Source organism: Genypterus blacodes, unplaced genomic scaffold (genome assembly GCF_046128005.1).
Source record: "Genypterus blacodes isolate CSIRO-AG114 ecotype Tasmania unplaced genomic scaffold, CSIRO-AGI_Gbla_v1 ptg000152l_1, whole genome shotgun sequence".
In the NCBI taxonomy this organism is placed as follows: Eukaryota; Metazoa; Chordata; class Actinopteri; order Ophidiiformes; family Ophidiidae; genus Genypterus; species Genypterus blacodes.
In genome coordinates, this window is record NW_027466954.1 from 1,006,422 (window position 1) to 1,029,082 (window position 22,661).

At 42.8% G+C, this 22,661-nt stretch overlaps 1 protein-coding gene across 3 annotated transcripts in view; it reads left to right on the forward strand.

Annotated features, from left to right (window-relative positions):
- The first annotated feature begins 249 nt into the window (after positions 1 to 249).
- The window catches only part of abi3bpb (ABI family, member 3 (NESH) binding protein b), a 28,669-nt gene continuing 6,257 nt past the window's right edge, over positions 250 to 22,661 (forward strand). Inside the window, exons 1-10 of one of the 3 annotated variants that reach the window (XM_076165971.1) lie at positions 250 to 500; positions 7,869 to 8,044; positions 12,335 to 12,403; positions 12,527 to 12,659; positions 13,440 to 13,621; positions 13,812 to 13,852; positions 16,073 to 16,112; positions 16,815 to 16,892; positions 19,394 to 19,468; positions 21,263 to 21,328. In XM_076165971.1, the coding sequence (XP_076022086.1) occupies positions 418 to 500; positions 7,869 to 8,044; positions 12,335 to 12,403; positions 12,527 to 12,659; positions 13,440 to 13,621; positions 13,812 to 13,852; positions 16,073 to 16,112; positions 16,815 to 16,892; positions 19,394 to 19,468; positions 21,263 to 21,328 (943 nt within the window). In that variant the 5' untranslated portion in view covers positions 250 to 417. The remainder of the gene's footprint in view (positions 501 to 7,868; positions 8,045 to 12,334; positions 12,404 to 12,526; positions 12,660 to 13,439; positions 13,622 to 13,811; positions 13,853 to 16,072; positions 16,113 to 16,814; positions 16,893 to 19,393; positions 19,469 to 21,262; positions 21,329 to 22,661) is intronic. The other 2 variants (XM_076165972.1, XM_076165973.1) reach the window with 2 other exon arrangements.

Sequence of the window (22,661 nt, forward strand, 5' to 3'; positions counted from 1 at the left end):
AGAAGTGATGATGAGAGACAGACAGAAAAGAGAGGGAGTGAAAAAAAGAGAAAGAAACTGCATGTTTGGAGTCCAGAGTGAAAAAAAAGAGAGCGAGGGAAGACACACACACACACACACACACACACACACACACACACACACACACACACACAGAGTAAGGGTGCGTGAAGGAGTGTGTAGGGGCCGGATGATGTCGCCTAGGCCCCGCCCACCTGCAGAGCCAGGCCTATAGATGCCGGCAGCTCGTTGGTCCTCATCTCCACACCTCAGAGGACGTCCGACTGCTGAACAAGTCCTAAGACCTCCTGCCAGGAAGAAGCTTAGTGAAGTTGTCCAGCACCTGGTTGGTCGCTCCTCTTCATTCTTTGTCTTTGTCTTCATCCTCATCTTCATCTCCAGTGAAGCGTCAACCTCATGGCGAGCATCAGTGTCCTCCTCCTCGTGCTTGGAGGGACGATTCTCCTCAGCTGCATCCCTGCACAGAGGATCAGAGGCAAGTGCACTGGAGGGGAGGGGAGGGGAGTAAAGGAGTGACAGAGGGGAGTTAAGGGGTGATAGAGGGGAGTTAAGGGGTGACAGAGGGGAGTTAAGGGGTGACAGAAGGAGTGCAGGGATGACAGAGGGAATAAAGGAGTGAGAGAGGGAGTTAAGGGGCGAGAGAGGGAGTTAAGGTGTGACAGAGGGAGTTAGGGGATGGCAGAGGATGTAAAGGAGTGAGAGAGGGAGTTAAGGGGTGACAGAGGGAGTTAAGGTGTAACAGAGGGAGTTAGAGGATGGCAGAGGGGAGTTAAGGAGGAACAGAGGGGAGTTAAGGGGTGACAGGGGGAGTTAAGAAAGAAAAGAGAGGAGTTAAGGGGTGACAGAAGGGAGTTAAGGGAGGGAGTAAAGCAGGAATGGGGGAAATTAAATTGGTGTCACTGAAATAAATGTGTGTCAAAGAATAAAAAACATAAAGCATAAATGAGAATTAGATAAAAAGGCAAAGCTGCTGATGGTTCCACATCAGCTGAGCATCAGAAACTCTGACTAAGGGAAATAAAACATCTCACTTAACTACGGACAAACACACAGAGCAGCTTCATAGGGCAGCTAACATGAATGTAAATAAAGCACAAGTGTGTATCTGTGATGTAGATCCCACAGACACACACATGTATCGTGTCCATCACTGTGCTGCAGTGTAAGCCACAGAAACGTGTTCTGTGTGTAAGAGAGCACATTGTGTGTGTGTGTGTGTGTGTGTGTGTGTGACAAAGCGATTCTATACTTCTGTTTACAGCACATGTGGTTCCGTTCAATGCAGAGTGTGAAAACGTGAGCGTTCCCCTGCTGCATTTGTGCAACCGATGCGTTTGAATCCACTGTGTGTGCAAGAGTGTGTGCAGGCTGTGTGTGCAAGTTAGTGTGCAGGCTGTGTGTACAGGCTGTGTGTGCAGGTTGTGTTTGCAAGTGTATGTGCAGGTTGTGTGTACAAGCTGTGTGTGCATCTTGTGTGTGCAGCTTGTGTGTGCAGGTTGTGTTTGCAGGCTGTGTGTGCAATCTGTGTGTGCGATCTTTTGCTGAGTGTGCCCCTCTGGCTCATAGTTTCCTCCTGTTTTAATTACAATAAGGCGTGCTTGTTACGGAACATCTTTGGCTCATAGAAAATCAATCTAAACAGCAGAGAGGGGTGGGGGGTGGGGGGGAGGAGAGCGGTAGAGAGGGAAAGAGAGGGAGAGTGAGGGAGAGCGACAGCGAGAGACAGAGGGAAAGAGACAGAGAGGGGGGGTAAGAGAGAGGGGAGGGAGGGACAGAGGGAGAGACAGAGACAGAAAGAGAGAGAGACAGAGAGACAGAGAGACAGAGAGAGAGAGACAGAGACAGAAAGAGAGAGAGACAGAGAGACAGAGAGACAGAGAGAGAGAGACAGAGACAGAGACAGAGACAGAGACAGAGAGTCTCTGTGTTGTAAGCTTCAGGAAGGTGATGAGCATGTTGAGCGTCACTTTGTCTTCGTTGCAGAAAAAAGTTGGGTTTTCTTCAAACACGTGACAAAGATCAATCAGTTGTAGCTTCTTGTGGATCCTGCAGAAGAGATCAGAGCGTATGAAGGAGTTTGGTGCCCGGGGGCGGAAAAAAAAAAAAAAAAATGCAGTTGAGTTATGTAAGAGGATAAAATCCCCCTGTTTGGGACAGAAAGAGTCTGAGTGACACGGCACGCTGACAGCTCAGATGGCATTACCTCACGTGGCGAGGCTGGCCAAAAACAACAGAGCCTATAGCAGAGAGAGGGGGGGGGGGGGGGAGCTGTGGTTTATGCTGTACTCTATATCTTCATTTAGAGCTCAAACTCTACTGAAAGGATTGAATTTAGATCCTGATAGAGATCTTTGCATTTGGACGGATCATTTGTCAGTTTTGTTGAGACTTATCGGATTCTTCTTCTTGGTCTTTGGTTATGGAATTTCATTGAAGGCTTCAAAGTGCAGAGCCGCTGAGGCTACGCTGCGTCTCAGAGGTGTTCAGGGTCTGTGGGAAATCGAGTCGTCGGTGTAATCTTATCTTTCTACTGTCCCGCCGACATCCGTCCTCCTGATATCACACACAAACAAGCTGCTATCAGAGGGCGTCCTCCAGTGAGTGTGTGTGAGTGTGTATGTGATCAGAGCAAAGGTCGAAAGGTCATGTGCTCATTAAAATGAAAAGGTTTCACCCGCTGGGGCCCAGGCAACTTCAATGGAAACCTGATCAGTAGTTTTGTTCTGTTATTCAGTCATCTACTTGAAAACACACACAGACACACACACACACACACAGACACACACAGACACAGACACACACACACACACACACACACACACACAGGCATGATAAATATGCATTGAAACACGAGTCCATGCCTGCAGAACTGAGAGAGGAAATGAATACATGAATGTTTACACATCAAACACAACTGAGACACATGTAACCTGCAGCCCATCCATCATACAGTGTGTGTGTGTGTGTGTGTGTGTGTGTGTGTGTGTGTGTGTGTGTGCCATCCTGCCAGTGTGTGTGTGTGTGTGTGAAGATGTTGAAATGTGTAGCTGTGTTTGAGGTCATCCATCATAAGAAGAAATATGCATTTGTGTTTACACTCCAGAGCTCTAAAAGCTCAGCTGGCACCGGCTTTCAGTGCTCAATCACAGGAGAGTCGCCACAATTCTGATTGGTTGCTTATTGTTCAATAATTAATAGGCCACCATTTGATTCCAACAATAGTCCACAATCAGAACAATCAATGATAAAACACAGCAAAACCAACATACGCTCCTTAAAGAAGATTATGACATCCTTCCTTTCCCTTCCTCCCATTGGATGACGGGATGTTGGCTCATGGTTTCTTACTTTCTGTACTTCCGTCCTGCATTATATGTCTCAGTGTTGCTCATGTGCTGTTTTAGCAGAACTGACTATGTTCTGTAGAGTATTTTCTAACTCGGTTGTTACATTTTGAAGTATCTTGTCATGATTTAAACTGGGGACCAGATGGTGGCGCTGTATTAAAACTCAATAGCCATGAAGGTGCTTTCGTGCTTTCATGCTTACACACCTTTGTTTGATGCCCAAGCGAACTTACTCCATAGTTCGGAATCGCAGCTTGAGGTTTCCTTTTTTTGACTGAGTTCCATCTGCTCCATCTGTCTCTCTTTGAGACATTTCAGTGGGCGGATGTCCCAGAATCGGAGCTCAGAGACACTTAGAACAAGATTAATGCAACACAGGGTACTTAGACGAAGAAAAAACAACACGTTGGTAAGATCAGTAAGTACAGAGTAAAACCTTGTGGCGTGTCAGAATTGATTGTCAGACTTAAGGGAGCTGGAAACGTATCTTGTGGTGTTAAACGTTGTTACACGGCTGTGTTATACACACAGACAGAGACCACACACCTTCCAATAGAGGCTTTGGAATTATACCATGACAGGGAGTTGATTAAGAGATACACCCCGACATCCAAACCAAACATTAAAGAGTAAGCTCCCCGGAGGCTACACTATACACTAATATGTACTTATTAGCTTCAACTGTGAACGAGAAAAACACATCTATAGATAAACATTCCACAGCACGGGCATTCATTTTGTTGAATGCCAATTACGCAATTTTGGATCACGAGCCAAAGACAACGCGCAAATCATATGTCTCCCACACGAAGACAGGCACTGTGGCGTAGAGAGCAATCAGTGATTAAAAAGCTGAATGAATGGCCGCTGTATGTTGACTGAACAAGTCAACATACTCCATAGTTTCTTTAGCCAAAGCTCTTTCATCCAAGTTTTTGCTACAAACTAAGTCATGGTGGATCAATAAAAATGGTTTGTGATGTTGCTGCAGTAAGTGTAGCACCAGTTACCACTACATTAGAGAGTTCAAGCATCAAGCATGTTTCTGGATGAACAAGTGACTGAAACAGAGGAGAAAAAAGGAGCGATGGCTGGTGGTGAAAACATACAGATGTCCCCCTCAAACAGCAAAGTGAGACGTTAGCCAGGCTGTTAGCACAAAGGATTTTCTTCATATCCTGCAGGCTTTTTGCAACAGAGTTAAACCCTCTGTTCCTCTGCAGGCAATAGAAAGCAGACTGACACTGCAGATGGCTTTCATGTCGAGTTTTATCCAATCCATTCAATCAGCTGCTCTTGGAAAGCTCTCGATGGGCCTAACCGCGCTGCCAAGAACCAGCTAGCATGATTACACATGTCCAGCGTGCGTGTGGACCTCTGTGTAGGCTTTTCCCACACATTTCTGGAAGGCCTATGGGATGCCAATCTGCAAAACAAACAGGGACAGGGACCAACAGGATGTACCTGTAACACGATGCGTCTCTCAGAAAATGCAGGAAAGGTGAAAGACTGAAGATCTTTCTGTCACTTTGGTAGCACATGCTGTTCCTCACAGCGTCTCACATCCCCATTGGCTGGAAAAAAGGTCTCAATGCCTAATTAGACTTGATTGCTTTGCCATGCAGCAGCCCGGGGCTGCAGTGAAAGTTCATCAGCAATGAAAACAACATCTGATGGTCTGCGATGACAAAATGTACTGCTGATGGAGTTCAGCTCTGTTTATTTGACTGAATATTATCTCCTGTTGCAGCTTTCAAAGGGGAATATTATGGTCCAACATGCGTCTGAATTGGATTTGTGTCCATGCATCTGCAGGATCTGGAGTCTGAAGTGACTTTTTGTTGTTGCCTTTCATTCGTAACTTGAAAAGCAGCAAAAATCTTTCATTTGGCCTGTGAATTATAAACAAGGGTTTTGTTGGTGCTAATGTTGCACAGGCTGGATATTAAAGTCTTATTTTTCTTAATGAGTTCAATGTTGGTTGGATAGAAATCAATAAATTTTTATTTATTTTTTTGATTTCCGTTGTGTTAACAACAAATACTGAGAATCCCCATAATGCCTTGTGGAGAAATCAGGGGACGCAGTGTTGCTGGAAAATCTGTATTTTTACATTTATGCACCCCAGGCAGTCTCTTGTTATTTCTGGGAGACAGCAGTGAAAAAAAGATTATGGTCTAAAGTTCCAGTATCAGATAGGAACAGTGATAAAAAGCAGCGGTATCCTCCTGGAGCCGGGCGGAGCAGCTGCCTCGGGTTTGTTTGACTGCAGGGCATCGGACCCTCTGAATCCTGGAAAAATAAAAGTCTTTATAGCTCCTGAAAAACCTGGTGGGACCAAAAGCGCTCTGTACTTGTTAAATTTTTATAACATACGTGCGATAAAAAAACCCAAGCAAAACAGGGGTCAGGTTCTGCTGCTGTTGGACCCTGAACATGTTCATTAACGGCTCGTCAAGAGGCAGAAAATCATAAAAATGCACATAAAAGACAAAGATATGGAGAGTTTGACTCCCAAATGAGATATCCATCTTTCCAAATGATGGAAAACGTAAAAGAGAGAAATCAGTGGAAAATTGTGGAAAAGAACTGACCCTCTCTGAACTTCCACAGCCTGAATCCTCTTCAGATCACATTGCACTGATATTAAAGGCTCATTTTTACAAGCTGTCCCTTCTCCTTTAGTATTGTCTGAAGCACAGCCATCTGAACTCACTGCTACAAAGAAAATACAACTTGATAGTAGCAAAAAAATTCAATTTCTGGAAGACAGTATGTAAATATACTGCACATGGATATTGAGTCATTCAGTAACTGAGTAAACTTTGCCACTTTAGAGGCCTCTTAAAGCAAAATACTGAGAACTGCTGACATTTTCCACATGAACAACTGCTTATCCAACATTTTCCCATGATGACAGAGCCTCTGGGACATGATGAAGACATCAGTGAAAGCAGAGGTCATCCTCAATCAGCTCTTTGGGTCTCACTTGTTAAATGTCACCAACGTTTGGGCATTTGGGTTTATAACCCAACCATGCAGATGATTGATGTTGGTAATGACAAAGATTTTCACATGTTTTTTCCCCAAAGCACCCACAGCTGCATCATGCTGTTTTTGAAAGAAACCATATTTTTTTAGGGGAACTTTTAAAAGCTGTGTTAAGCCAAAACAGCAAGTCACATTGCAAAAACTCCAAAAACATCAACATCCAAACAAGTGAACACTGTTCTTCTCAAAGCAGTGCCTCCGTCTGTGGGAGAGGCCGTCAATCACACTGCCGTCACATTCACATCCTTACCTCACATGACCTTTTTGCACTGGATGGTTCAGTGTCAGCAGCAGAATTATTACCAGTATTTTTTATTATTATTATTAATAGTAGTACAGTAGGTAGAAGTATTAGTAATAGTATTAGTACCCTTAGTTGTAGTAGTAGAAGGATTAGTGGTGGTATTAACCGTTCTATCCTGAAGTTATGGTTGGTACATGTTGGGACCTTTTACAGTGGAGGTTGCAGCAATAACAGAAGGAGCAGTTTAGTATTATTTGTAGTACATTGTGACGATATATTACAGTACCTGTTGTTTCCTCAACTGGAAGTTTGAAGCTAATTTGAGCCAAAATAAACGTGACTGTGTGCCAAAGCTTAGACGCTTTGACAGGAAGAAGTGTTACAACAAGTCCCTGTGGAGTTTGTGCTTCACTCACTGATACACTGTTCATTAACCTTTAACTAGCCACATGTTATCACAACACAGTCAGGTAATGAGGTACTTTTCTTTACTTCCAAAGCACTTAACTACTTAAGCAGTGCTGGTGTACATTTACCTTTGTATTTCTCAATGTGGGATTGTCATTGCTGTTACTTCACTTCAGCTAATTCTTCACTTTAAGTACTTTTACTCAGGATACTACAGTACATTTTAGAGATAATAATAACTTTACATAATTTACTAATTTACTTAATAGTGAATTTCTACCAAGTTATTGTTCATTGTAATACAGGTGCTTTTACACCAGTTATGGACTTCTTTGAGATCTAAATCTGCAGTATTTGTGGTTAAATTGGTGTGAACTTGTTTAGTTAACATTCAGTTTCCTCAGCATGGAGCCGCAGGCCATTTGTCTCTTAAACTGTTTCTCATGTAATTTGTTGTAATTAGAAGTAGTTTGGCACTAAATGCTTCAGTTTGTACAGTGTTCACTGTAATTACAGCAGAAATAATAAAAACTCAGAAAAGCTGCTTGAAATCACAGCAACATGTGAAAGATTCAGGAAAGCGTTTCCAGATTGTCGGAGGAGGGTTTTGGAAATATAATTTAAAACCCTTTATTCCTGTAAACAGCCTAAATTTATTCGATTACTCGGCTGTTTCCACATAAACTAGAATGCTGTTCAAATCAAAAGGGTTCATCCTCAAGGGACATAAATACACAGAAGGCTTATTAGTCTTTTATGTCCATCTCAACTCCTCCCTCTGTTTTTTCGGCAGTGAGGAGACAGAACATGAAGGTGCGGATCAACGCCACAGGCGACACCATTGTGATGAAGTTTGTGCGGCCCAGCCCAGACGTGAAGTTGGAGGGTTACATCCTGGGCTATGGCGGCAGCATGTTCACCAAACAATTCATCCAGTTGCCTGAGAACGGACAGCCCTACCAGGCCGAGATGGGTAAGACATGCAGCTGTTCGTCTATGGAAGTCCAAACAGGACAATTGAGTCGATAATCAGCTTTAAATTAGCTTACAACTGATTAATGCCAAAGGTTTTGTAAAATGACATGGGTGGAGCCAATTTGACCTTGATCCAAGGACAGACTGAATGAGCCAAAAAGTGCCATATAAATGACCACATGGTGGCGCTAATATTCTTTCTCTATACCCAGTTATCATGCTCAGGGTCACAGGGGGCTTGGGCCTGACCCAGAGGTCAAAGGGCAAGAGGCCGGGGCCCCTGAACAGGCTGCCACTGATGGGTGTTTACACCAATGTTTACTGAAAGATGTAAAGTAGTTTTTTAAGTAAATGTCTGATAAAAAAAAAAACAGTGGATTTCAGTATTTTTATTAAACTAAGAAAGTAAACAAACCATCTTTGAGTAAATGGTAAACCAATTATGTGAAGATTTGCAGCAGATTTGTGACAGTTGCTGCAGGGCCTGAGAAATGCGGCCAGAGAATAATCCACTCAACCATGGTGAAACTGTGGTATCCGTGGGAAACAGTGAGTTCAGCAGAAATCCATTAGGGAAAAGCAGAACGTGAGAGGTTTTGGGATCAGGAGGATTCTCATAGCAGCAGGTGGTTGAGATCCATTTTTTGAAGCTCAGCCAACCAGTTTTATCCCAAAAAAGAAGGGAAAACTTAGGACAGTGTTTGAGGGAAGGCGTATCATTCTCCACACTGAGAGCATTAACAGCTTCACACACCCTGAAACCTGCTCCAGTTTGTCCATCAGCACATTTTTGATTTACTGTTCAAAGTTTGTTTTGCACTGCTGCAGATGTGAGAATATTTGGATTTAATCACTGCAGGACGTTTTCACACAAATGAGCGTGTAAATTTGAGCTAAATCCTCAAGTAACCGGAGAGTTTTTGGACGATTAAGCAATGTTGAGTCAGGCTCATCATCTTTCATAATCTTAATCTCTTTCCTTCTCTCTGTTGACTCTTGTGTCTCTGTTGTCTGTGCTTGTGATGTTTTAGCCACAGTAACTAGACAAACAGTTATGATACGTTGTTTCCACCACAGGGAAACTCTTTCCCGAGTCATTTCGTCTGACGTCAAAGGGCCAGATTCATGAAAATGTACACAGCTTTTGCATTTTGTGTCAAAATAAATTGGCAAGCATTTGGCAGCCAATCAGCTGCCAAATGCTTCAGGGGTCCTTAGGAAGATTCTACAAGTGCTTAAATAGATTTTAAGCACTTGAAAAAGGGTCCTCCAGGAGATTTTAGCGACGCTCTCTGCTTTTCGCCTTCAGTGGTAGGTTCTGGACTTCTTAAGGGAGATTCTTAGGGTCGAGTAGATTCTAGGAATGTTCAAAAAGGTGATAAATCCCAGAGGAAGTTCTAAGGATCCTTATGGAGCTTCCCAGGGTCCTTCTCAGATCTTTGAAGTTGTCCTTAGGTTGAAATGAATATGGGAAGGTTATAAACAATACATCAAATGGTCCTGGTCACCCCACACACAGGGGCACAGCGAGTATGAGAGTAAGATTGGGAAAATTGGCAAAGTCAAAAAAACTCCTGTGTAGTGTGTTGAATATCTTTGTTGGATGCTGGATCTCAGCCCAGAGATCCAACCAGAGCAAACGTTCAGAATACATACACAAGAACAATAGAAGAGATGGCTTTGAAAATGAACTTTGACAAACAGGAGCGCTGTAACGGCAAGTTACAGGGAGTCTGCAGATAAATGAGGGTCAGGAGGTGGAGGGGGGAGGGGCATGTTTGTGCCTGTCAAAGTTCAACAGAGGTACTGGGGTTTGAGCTTTGAAGGTCAGACAGGATCAGACACCTCCCTTTGAAAAGAGGAAAGAAGCTCCACAACACGTTTACTGCTATAAATGTCACGTGTTGAGTCTTTGCATCATAACAGAGGAACATTTCATTCAAATTTGTTCTTGAATCTGTTTGTTCTTCATTCAATTTGTATTGAATTCATCAGCTACAGAATCAATACTACCAAACAGTTGAACTGACTGAACTCTGTGATGGTATCAGCAGTGGTAAGTCGATCCAAGCTGTACCCGCCAATAACCTGCCAATCTTGGGAGCAACGCCCTTCCTGCTTGAATATCAGCTCCAGAGTCTGTGCTTTACTCTTAATCCAGTTAACCCGTTGGGATTTAACCCATAATGCACCTGTGTGCGTCACCTTTCCCTGCTCGTGCCCAGCAGGCGGTAGTCAAATCCTTTTCCTGAAGAGTAAATATTGATGCCATAATGGAAAAATACACTCATTAAATGTTCTGTTTCAAAGAACTAGCAGCAAAATGTTCAAAGGTCCCTTTCTGAATGTCTCCAAATTTAGTGTCAGTATCTGGAAATGAGCAGGAAGCTATTAAATGTCAGACAGCTCGTAGGTATAATATTGTAAGTAGCTGCGTTTATGAAACCTGTAAACAAACCCAATGTTTCCATATACAGGATTCACATTCCTTTATTCTCCGTCCCTTTGATGGGTATGAAAGCCCACGTGTGGTCCCTCTCAGCCTTTGGCTCTGGGCTGACTCACACACTGTCTGTATGGCTTATATGCATTCATGTGATGATCCACTTTGATCCACTTTTAAACCCAAAAAGCTGCCCGGTCCATGCAGACTTCCCCAAATACTTAGCGTCCTTTGACATCCAGCTCTTATTCCTTCATTGAGACGCTTAATTACACTGGACCATTTAGGTAATGGCTCCATGACATCACTGTGGAGTGAAGATCCTGGGGCTGGATTATGGTTCCATTATGTGTCTTCTTCTTCTGTCTTTTCTTTGTATGTCTCACCTGGTCATTCGAGCAGAGGTCTCTACACGAACTGTCTCTCCTAACTTTTATAGCATCATTTTCCTCACATGCTGAAGTTTTAGAGAGTTTTCCACCGCAGTGTGGCTCGGTAGAGGCCCTTCAGACTTTGCCTGTGATATTGGCACAATGATTTGACTTCAATAAAGGGCTGAGCTGAGTTGCTGCAGCTGATGAGGTTGCAGGTTAAGAAGGTGGTTGGTTCAGTATCTGAGGTCTGAGGCTTTGCAAAAGACCAGAAGGATCTCCAACCATGATTCTGGATCCTCTCGGTTCTCACAGACACCGAATTGGTCGTGTAGATGTTTTAGCAGCCTGCTTTTGTAACATTAAGCGGGGTTTTCCCTTCGATCTGTGTATGTGTGTGTGTGTGTGTGTGTGTGTGTGTGTGTGTGTGTGTGTGTGTGTGTTCCAGAAGAGAAAGCGCTGTAATGGTTTGCATGTGTGTGTCTGCTTTGTGTCGGCTTTGGGGGTCGTTTTAATAACTTCATGACTTCATCTCTTTACTTTTCCACAGGGCACTCCAGCATTCCTCACATGTTTCAGGCCACACGGCGAGAGTACATGGCTGCAGGACTACATGTACATGTACATCTATACACTGATACTACTGCCTTTCAATATTTCACTTTAATATGCACTTGCAGTAGCAGTAGTAGTCCTTACAGTTGTAATCGTTTCTGTGACTACTGATCAGAATTAGTAGCAGCAGTAGCACCTGCTGTAGGCATAGTAGCGAGGTTTCATTAGCAAATGTAGCTGAGTAATATTTGTAGTGCTTCACCTTCATGAATGATAATAGCAATATTAGAAGAAGTTGTACTATTTGTACATTAGTAGTAGCAGTGACAGGAAGCTGCAATAGTAGCATAAGTAGTAATAGTAGCTGTAGTAGTAGGAGTAGAACGACAAGCATCAGTTGCAGTAATTAAAGACGTGATAGTACAAACAGTGGTTTGAGTACATGAAGCAGAAATAGTAGAAGTAGCAGTAGTGGTAGTACTTGTTGCAAACATTGAATAGTACACATAGACTTCATCCAGGCTCCGCCTCCTCTCGCCCAACAAGTTAAAAAACGGCCCAATCCGAGAGCTTGCTGACAATACAATCCAGTTTACTGTCTGAAATGAAATTATATCAGCTCACGCTGAGAGTAAACAGATCAACCATAAAGTCACATATGACCCAACCAAAACCAGATTCAACACAGACTGCAGATGCCACCAGTTTGTGTGCATGACCAACTGTGTTTTAATAAATAAACACGCTCATTGTTTATTTACTCTCAGTGTATACAAACAGTTTATTCCATTTCAGGGCATCAAACTGATTCAAATTAAATCTTAAAATATTTATATGAATCAATATCTGATCTGACTTCACCTCTTTGCCCTCTCGCTTTGCTTTTATCATTATTTGTATTTCATTTCTTTCTATTTAGATGCAGAGCCCAAGTACCTGGTGGCCGTCCAGCCAATCCCAACCAACAATGTCAAGAAGCACTGCACAGGTACACAAGCCACATCCAGCTGGCGTTCACACTCAGTTCAGAGTGTGAACGCCATTGTGTGTGTGTCACGTGTCACATGTCATACATGATGCTTCATATGCACGTGTGTACCTGGGTCTACAGGAAAGGTCAACCTGGAGAAGCCGCTCCACCTTGTGATCGGCTCCATCAGCCCCTCGGCGGTGCTCCTATCCTGGGGAAACTACCTGAAGACGCCCTACGAAAGAAACGTCATGAATGAGTGTCTGGAGGACGGGTGAGAGAGAGATACACTGATTTTACTTTAGGAAATATGAAATGTAGAGAGAAAGAGAAGAAGAGCACTAATCAAATGTACTTTAGGGATGTAAAAGAAGAAGAACGCACCACATGGTCAGAGTTGGAGATTGTTTGGATCCACTTGGGTAAAAGACACTTTGACCCACAGAGCGGAGAGCAGCATGTGATCCCTCCAGATTAGAGAGAATTTAATTTGTGAGTAACCAAGTGAATGCCTGAAGACCTCGTCTGCAAGTTGGTGTTTGCCGTGTTGAGCTTCATTATACCAGCTGGGACATTACACCAGCCTCTCTCTCAGTCAGCTCAGGCTATGTGTTGTTCTGTTTTTCCCTCCACCAAACAAGTTGGAGGAACATGTGGAAAGCTTGATGTTCGTGCTGAACGCACGCTCACTTTAGGTGTCATTCCTCCCGGGAAGCGTTCTGGCTGTAGTGTGAAAAACATGTCACCGGGGCAGGCGGTGATCCACTGAGAGGGGACGAGTCAGCCAGTTCACGCTGCCCGCCAGAGTTAACAACATCTAATGGAGAAGTCTGTTACCATGGTGACACGTCCCCACAAACCACATGGGCTGAAGGCTTGTGCATGATTTGGCAGTAAAGTCTCCTGCACCTTGGGTCTTGTTTTCTTGTCAACTTCTACATTTGGCGATGTCACCAAACACAAAGACATTCTCCGATGTGTTCAATTACTTCCAGAGGAACTTTTACCCCTTTTAAATTATTTGTTTTACCTTTGTTGTGTTCTCTCCATCCAGGTTCTACACCATCAGGTACAGGGAGAGGAACAGGAATTGGAACTACCAGACCTGCCCGACCAGCGACACGGTCATCGACAATCTGAAACCCAACACACCCTATGAGTTTGGCGTTCGATCCAACAAGGACGACCGCAGCAGCATGTGGAGCAAGCCAGTCCACCACAACACCAACATGGGCAGTAAGGAAACATCAAAGTCTAAATAAAGCCATAGAAATCTTAATTATCTCTCAAGATTGTGAATAATCCTTGATTAGTTTGTAGAAAATCCCCAATTTCCTCACAGTTTTGTGGGTTGTTCATCAGTGCTTCAGTGTTCTGGTGTTCCTGCAGTGTATTTTGACAAAATCTCTTGTGTTTTCTTTTGCAGATAAGAATGTGCAGAAGCCTTACAAACTGCGTAATCCCTTGGTATGTACAGAATGTGACCACCCCAACTGTATGTCTAACTGTAATCAGTCTGATTTATCAGCTGTGCAGACCTGTGAATGCACTCAATAATGCAGCCTGTTAGACCCGACCGAGTCAAATAAGGTCCATTTAGCTTAAAATCCCATTGATTTATGTTTTGGTTAAATTACAAATGTCTTACACCTCACTTGTGGATTGTATGTCTGGATATAAAACAGCAGTCTGTCATCAGCCAATCAGAATTCTCAGTAGTTGTTCACATGTGAGTCGATCCTGTGAAACGATTGCAGCTCATTATTCTTTTCTTTTTTCTTCCTCACGCTTATTTTACTCAGAACTGAGGTTAAGTTTGTTGCGTAAGTCCAGAAAAGAGAAACATCTGCTTTTTTACCGCTAAACCACCGTTCCTTCCTCCCAAAAACCTGTGACCCCCATCCAATAACTCCCTCCATCCATTCCACCGTCCAGACGTTGCTTTATTACAGGTTAAAGAGGGGCATGAGCCAAAGCAAACACACAGGCAGAAGCTTAACCTACCAAAGCTGAGCAGCACAGGTTGTGAAACTCTTCCCACACAGAGACTCATTACAGAGCAGGTCTAAGCACGATCGCTGCTTTGATTTCATTCTCCATAAAGCACTTTAGATTACAGACTTAGTTTGACTGAATTCACATAATGCTAATCGTAATGGCTAAGAAAGAGTTCTGTTGATACTTTTAGGACGCCAAGCAAATACGTTCCTATTGATATGAAACATCAAAGCTGGTGGCTATGTGAAGATGTAACCTTGAGGGTGGAGATGTGTTTATGAGTAATCACCATTCTGCTGCCATTGCAAGAAAACAAAACACACAAATAATTCCACTCTCAGCCCATCTGGGTTTGGATTGACGGTTCAGGCAAACAGTCCAGATGTTATTTTATGCTGCAGCCTTAGACTGTGTTGAAGCTTTACATCATCGTGTGTTTGCGTGTGTGTGTGTATAAGATAACGTGCTGTTTGAAGGCTGCTTCAGTCTCCACAGAGCCAGAACATACATAACATTTCTATCACGAGTGGCTTCCTGTGGGCCCCTGTGTGTGTGTGTGTAGCACATGTATTTACCATGACATACATCTCCCATGTGGGCGTCCAGGCTGATGTGTGTGTTTTGAAGGTTCAGAGGTCGAGGCCACTTTAAAGTCTGCCAAATGAGTAAATGCTACGTCTGCAGACACTCAGGCAGAAGTGCCTAGAAGAATAATGACACATTAAGATTAGTCTTAATCACGCTGTAGTAAAAGCTATCATGATGGATGTAAAGTCATGTTTATGTTAATGGAACAAACTGCAGAGAATTCTGTATTTTCATGTTCCTTTGGGGCCTATTTTGAAACTCTTGCAATGCTTTAATGAGTAAAAAACACACTGATCACCTTGTGTTGATCACTCCAGCAGCACTGCTGTGCACACTGATACCCCTTCTCTCCACAGGGACTGGTATCACATTAAAGGCTTAAGTTTGGAAACCAGCCTTTTTAGCTCTTAGAGCTTATTTGTTTTCCAAGTGAATTTGAATTTCCTTGTGCAGCTTCACTTTTGTTTGCTGAGTCTCCAACTGTTCTTGACTCACATTGCCAGGAGAACGCTGGCATCCTTGACAGAGCGCTGTAATATTTCTATGCTTGTGAAAATGCTCCTTCTCGCTCACTGCTGGTTGTTTCATATAAACACCCACTGGTATCTCCACTCTCCTGACCCACAATGTTACCTTTCTCTTTGCACCAGACTGTAACTTGAGGACTCTGAATGGTCCGCGGTTTGGCGCCTGGTGGAGGGGAACTCTTCAGAGCCCCTCTACTGCAAAAAACAGTGATGCTCCAGCACAGGCCAGCAAGAAATCTGTTTGTGCGCCACCTTTTCAACTTTAAATACAAACGCTGTGCAGAAATGACAGAAAAATTAAGCTGGTCTGAATCACACAGTTGTTTGTTGGGCTTCCAAGCAATTGCAGAGCTTCAGTGCTGTTTGGTGGAAATAAGGCTTGAGTGAAAACAGTCTGGTTTCTCCTTTAGGCTGTAGCTGTTTGTGCCTCTGCATAGCACCTGACTTCTCTCCTAAAGTTGTAAAGTTCACAGTTTGTGACCTTTTTTAAATCATTGAAGCAGAGCTTATTTTGCGCAATAGAACATAATTTGTGAATCCAGAATGACACACGTATGACCTCTGTATTTTTCAGAAACCTCTGGGACCTCACGCTCTGTTCCCACCTCGTCTCGGTAAGATCTTTTTCTATCACTGCATAGATTATCGTAGCACTTGTTGAGGCAGCTCAGCCATTATTTCTGCCTGACCTTATTGAAGGAATCTGTGTAATAGCTGCACAGGTATGTACAGTCAGCATGTGCTGGACCGCAGTGTATAATCCACCTCCATCTGTTCTCCCAGGCTGTGATAATAAAAAGGAGAATAAACCGTCTGACAGCTATTACTGCATGTTCCAGCTGGTCATAAACAGCTGGAACACCTCTTTCTCCATTAATATTTCAAATACATACACGTTTTACACAATCACCACAGGTTTTCATTGTTGCCATGGTAAACATTCTCTACCTCATTTTCTATGCCTCAACAGTGCCCCCAAACCCCCAATGCTTCAGTCCTTTACACCAGAGAGGCAATGACAAATGAATGTGAACCAGCAAAGTGGGAATTCATACAGGCAAAAATTGGTATAAGAGCACTTTTATAACTTAACTCTGAGCTACATCAACTTATAAAACTTCAATGGTGGAAAGGAGAAATGTGAGGTTTTGGGTGCACCGTGAAGCAAAACTTCTTTTCTTAGTATAGACTCCACTGTGATTCTTCAAAGATACACTGCCTCTACTACAGCCCTCAAAGCAAAGACCAGCAGTTCAGCTTCCATGTTTTAATCTTTTATGATCCTTTTATTTTGTATAATCTGCGTACGTTTGCAGCTCTCCACAACCGGACGCAGTCTCGAGTACCTCTGCTGAAAACCTCTGCCTTCCCAGCTGCTCCCAAGACGTCTTTCGGTGATTATTTTATTCCTTCTTTCAATTCTTCACACCCATAATCTACAATGTTTTTTCCTCTCAGGGAAGCAGAGACATTTCCATTCATTTCCACAGCTACATACTGCAGGAGGGTTAGACCGATATTTGGATTTGATGATAACAACCATAATTTTAGTTATTCAGTGTTCTTGTGTGACAGAGGTGAAAGGTCAAATTATACTTCCTAAATGACACTGACAGCTGATGTAGAAGCGGTTCTTTACGTACTACATTTGTGTGTCTGCATATGCAAATGTGATCCACGTAGTGCAAATCATTCTGCTAATTTGCCCTCATGTTCACATCTATGCATGGCATGTTTAGAGTTTGGAGTTCACCCTGAAAGTTTTCGGAGTGCAGGAGGAAACCGGGGCACTCAGAGGAAACTAAATGTGTCCTGGTTTTTAATAAAGCCATGGAAAACAATCGACATTTCCCCCGTTTGTTTTCTCTTGGCATTCACAAATGTGTCTCCCAGATACTTCCACCTCTGCCTGCATATGTTCACCCCTTCCAAATTGATGACATTTATATAATGTGGACCCTAGTGGATCCGAGCAGCTCCGTGGATGTGGAAAATGAACTTGGCCTTTATAGCACACATGCTCACTGTGACTTTTGGCAGTCGCTACAACAATCCAGGGAAAACAAAAAGCTTAGGTATCAGCCTTTAAAAGCCACATATCACTCTAACCCAACTTCTTTATGTACCTCTGAACACCATTATCACTTTCAATTTTCATAAAAACGCAATTTTCCCCACAGCGCCACCTGAGGGCCGCCAGGAAACTATTCCTCTCCCTGGCCCTGCTGAGCCACAATGGCCTCAGTTGTCTCTGGGTAAAGAGAGAAACTTGTTTTTTTTTCATTTATGCGGCTTAATTCGCAGTCAGACTCCGCCTGCTTGGCTGAGCCCAGTCATGCCGCTGGGAGGGGGCGGAGTCTGTGGAGGGCAGCTGTTTGATTGGCTGCATGCTAGCATGTCTTGAGCACTGAGTTCCAAAGTCAAAGCAAAGCTCGGAGGTGATGAAGAGTAAGTTGAGTTTGCCCCGCCCACGCTGAGAACAGCATCAGCTAGTTCCTCTGTTTGATCCTGCCCTGTTTGCTAAAGGCCGACGCCATGTATCTGTCCCCCTTCATCACTCTTCATTCTGTCACTCCTCTTAACTGTTCCTGAATCCTTTAATTCCTCAGTCTATTCTCTCTGTCCGTCTTCCCTCCATCCTTTCATTCCTGAGTCAGTCTGTCCATCTGTCCTCAGTAGAATTGCTGCGTGGCTGGTTGGGTCAGTCTGCATGTCAAGGCTGCATGTTCAGACGCAGACGTTGTTGGATTTTCCAGCAAGGAAAGACAACACAAGTCGTTCTGCAAAATCCTCATAACGATAAAACCCCTGTCTTTTATTTATATGAGGGACAAGATTATGGGAACAAAAGTCAGGAGATTTCCGACAAACAAGATTTCTGACAAACAAGCCAAATTCATTTGTCATTTGTAGTGTAAAGGACTCAATCATGTTGCAAGCAAGTGAACTGACAATCCTCTGTAAATAACATAGTGTATCACTGACATCACATATTTCACAGCAGGTATTCACTTATTATAATGTCTTTGTAAGTTACAAATGCATTGTACCAGAGCGATGTCAGGACAACGCCACAGATAGGCATATTATGAACGAGTATTAAAGGACAAAGAGTGGAATAATTAAAAAGGAAATCCAGCTCTCTGCTAATCAAGAAAATCAGGAAATCTAGGAAATTCTTGGAGGAAAAACTTGTCTTGTCAGCTGATCTGGTTCCCATGATCGTGCTCCCTCTCTCCTCTTTCGCCCAGAAAAAGCAACCAGTGTTAGAAATGACTCCAACAAGCCGGTGGATCCTACTCCCGCCCCCACACAACTTCTGCCCACCAAAGTCCCTCCCACAACCACCACCACCGCCCCTCCCCCTACTAAATTACCCGCCAGTGGTGATTCGCGTCATGGGCACACTCAGCCCAGAGTGCCTAGCGCAACTGACAAGCCTCAGAACCCTTCCGGTAATTTCTACCTTTCCACCTTCTATTTCTTGTATTCAACCTTAATTTGTTGTCTTTTTTCCAGACGTTGAAACATGTGGAAGAATTTTTAAATCACCTGCATTCACAAAATGCATAAAAAATGTCCCTTTTGATTTGGACAGGAGGGATGTTATGGTGAACTTTGGAGGACATTCACGAAAACAACAGTGTCATCTGCAAACAGTTTTACATACAAAGTTACACTGCTGCTGATTCACACTTTGGAGCTGAAATCAGCTCACAAAGTGTCCCATCTGTTATTTTTGACTGTGTAGAGAGGTTTGAGGCTTTTATGGCACCTTCTAATTAGTCATTTTCACTTTACCACTAGCAGATTTTTATGGGAAATCAGGAGCAAGAACAAGACAAATGACAAATTCAGTTAAACTTTTCAATATTAACCTTATTTTCCCCTACAGCTTTCAGACAATCACAGGATGGATCATCACTGCTAAAATCAGCAATTGCCAATGAGAAGGCCAAAAATAAGTGGGGTAATGATGACCTCATCAAAGCCAATCTTGCTTTTCTCATTCATCCTTTCAGCTTTACAGTAAACTGCTGTGAAAGTTTTGTCCACAGGAATGGCAGCTCACAGCAAGAGTTACACTATTGCAGCATTTGCATGCCGCACACAATCTTACAGTCATGGACGCGTCATGCTACAAAACCTCATCACTGCCTCATATGACTGTTGTTTCCCGAGATTGTGAGCTTTATGTCATGGTGAACAGTTAATCTATTCCATAAAGACAATAAGGAATAGATTACATTTAAAAGATTCCAATGCAATGGTGGGGAAATACTCAAATTCTTTACTCAAGTAAAATTAGTGGAACCTATACTCCTCTGGAACCCTGGCATACTGAAAAGTAAACAAGTCTTAGCAGTAAAATATAGAAAAGACAGTACTCAGACTCTAAGAAAGAGGACAGTTTAATTTCAATCTCAATTGAAAACTTCTCATCTCCAAGACCTTCCTGTTTTCAAATCAAAAATGAAAATAAAAGACGAAAGAAGAGAGGTGCATGAAATAGTACTTAAGCAGAGGATTTGAGTAAAAGGCACTCAGACAGTGCATACCTCCGCCAAGTTTGAGTAGTCCTCCAATCATGACTTTGATGAATTCAAAGTCAACATTGAACTGTTGTTGCTTAAGTAATGACTGCACATGTTCCCCAAGTTTGGTTACAGTAGACCAATTCATTCATGAGATACAATGGGTGTAGAGTTTTGATTGTATTAGGTAAATAGGTTCAAATGTGACAGGCCAAAAAGTAAAAGTGGTCATTATAGCACTACAATCACGCTGACCGTTACCAAAATGTAATGGATTCTTCCCTGGATCATGTCCAACATACCCACCTGTGTAATTGGAATCTGTTAATAACTTTCTTTCAATGATAAACAAACTTGACCTCCTTGGCGGAGGTAATAAGCCTGTCACTAACATCGCTGCTCAGGCTGCTGTCGGCTCACAGACCCAAAAAAATCTCACACCTTAATGTAACAAAGGCCCTACTGCTGTCTTTGGTCTTTTAGGTCCGGAAACAAAAAGAAATCTTGCTCCATCACTGCCTTTGCGGCCCTTGGGCCCAGCTGACACCACAGTCTTCAGATCCACCAGGCCAACGTCCAGAAACTTTCCATTCAATAAAGGCTTCAGACAGCCAGCTAGACCAAATAAGTCGTCCCCGACCTCCGGCGAACTCGGGGGTAATCCTCCCTGTTCATCTTTTCACTCTTGATCTCAGCATTTCTGCTCTCTGCTGTCTAAACACAGAGCCTGATATGGTTATCCAAACAAGCAGCAATTTGTAATTCGAAGTAGCTTGTTGTCAAATATTTCCCCCAGTTGACATGAACACTAAATTCTGAGCTCAGATTTCACAGATAACAGGTTAGAGCCAGGTTCTGTAAGGTACTACTGACACTGAGTCTTCAATTGCTTCTCCTCTGTCTTAACACATTTATTGTTTTTCATTTCAGCTGAAACCTAAAATCACAACACTGTTTCGTATCTGACATCACCTTTGTTTACAGTGCAGTGCTGTTTTCACTTTTGCTGCTGTTAAATCCACTATGTGACTGTGTTTGTGAACTGTACCTTGTCTGCTACATGAATATCTCAGCATAACAACCATAGTGCGTATTCTTTTTCCAGAAATAGAAATCAGAAATAGCAGCAGAAACCTGCTCCTAAATTGCATCCAACAGATGTGTATGGTTGTTCTTCTACAGGGTTCAGATTCTTCTTCCTTCTTAACATTCATTCTTTTCACCAACAGTCAACAGGCAGCACCTCAGGGGCCTTTCCCCGCCTAAACCCGCCATCTGGTCCAGAGCTCGACTTGGTAAAAAACAACCGAAAGACCTTGTTTGTCTTTTTGTCGTCCTCATCATTAACCCACACTCGCTTTTGCAGCATCTTCACTTCCACTGCAGCTCATGTTGGTGTCTCCATCTATGTCGTTCATTAATACTTTTATGTCCGTCCATCCATCAGTCCATGAGTCTGTTCACCCATGCTGTCTTTTTGTCAGAGGTTTGAGCTTCAGCAGATTTTCAAACAAAGCTTTTAGCGACAACTACGTCAAATAATCAAATGGAACAAGGCTGTTTGGTCTTGATTATTTGACTAGAAGTGCCGCAAGAGATTATGTCAGTCTGTGTGTTCCATGTGGTGGTGTTGGTTGGGGATTCTACACTTAACCTCAGGTTTCTTAGGTTCTTATGTTTTAAGTGGCCTCTCTTCTGTAAGGGTTCTTTGGAAGCTGAGCTACAGATGAAATGTTTCTTTCAAGTATAGTATCAGACATATCTTTTGTCAAATGTAAAGATGAAACAAAATTTAATTCTATTTAAGACCACAAAATTCAGCCTGACATATTTGTGATCATTGGAAACTTTAGGATTTGTACAGAACACCCCCAACAGAATGTAATGCAATTAAACAAACATTTTAATTAATGAAAACACATTTTTAGTATAAATGATGATGTTTGTAAAATATAATTATTATTGTTATTCACATGGGAAAATATTGCAAGCTTTGGCATCTTAAAAAGGGATTTTAAAGGGTTTACATCTTGCATGATGTGCATGGTTGTCCTGTGAGCTTGAGCTGGTGTTGGGTTTTGTGTTGGGTTGTCTGTGAATCATTCATCCATTTTCCATTTGTGTCATGTTGTGATTTGTATGTCAAAGGTGTAGTTTCTGTTAAATCAAGGGATTTGAACAGGAAAGTCAATCACTGTGGTAACGATGATAATGAAAAACAGTGGAATGCTCAGTGAGGATTTGGTGTTGAAAAAGTGCAGGGAAAAAGCTGGGAGATGAACAGAAACGGGTTTAATGGCAGTGCTTTTCCTGCTGCAGTCAACAACTCATTGCTGAAGGAGAAGAAGACTGACATGTTCCCCGATGTGTTCCGTGACGTGTACGGTCGTTCAGGGTCCAGTGATGAAGAACGGTTTTATGGTTGGTAACGGCATGAATCGAGCATATGTTTGCCCCGCAACCTGCAAATGCCATGCTGAGACCTGCCAATAGTGCATGTGTTAATGGATAGGTTTGGATTTTTGAGTAAAATAGAGGTCTGTCCTACATTTCTTTACAGTACTTTTGTTTCTATAGTAATAGCCGTGCTATATCATCAATCCTCAGGTACTTTTGATTCTGTAGTGA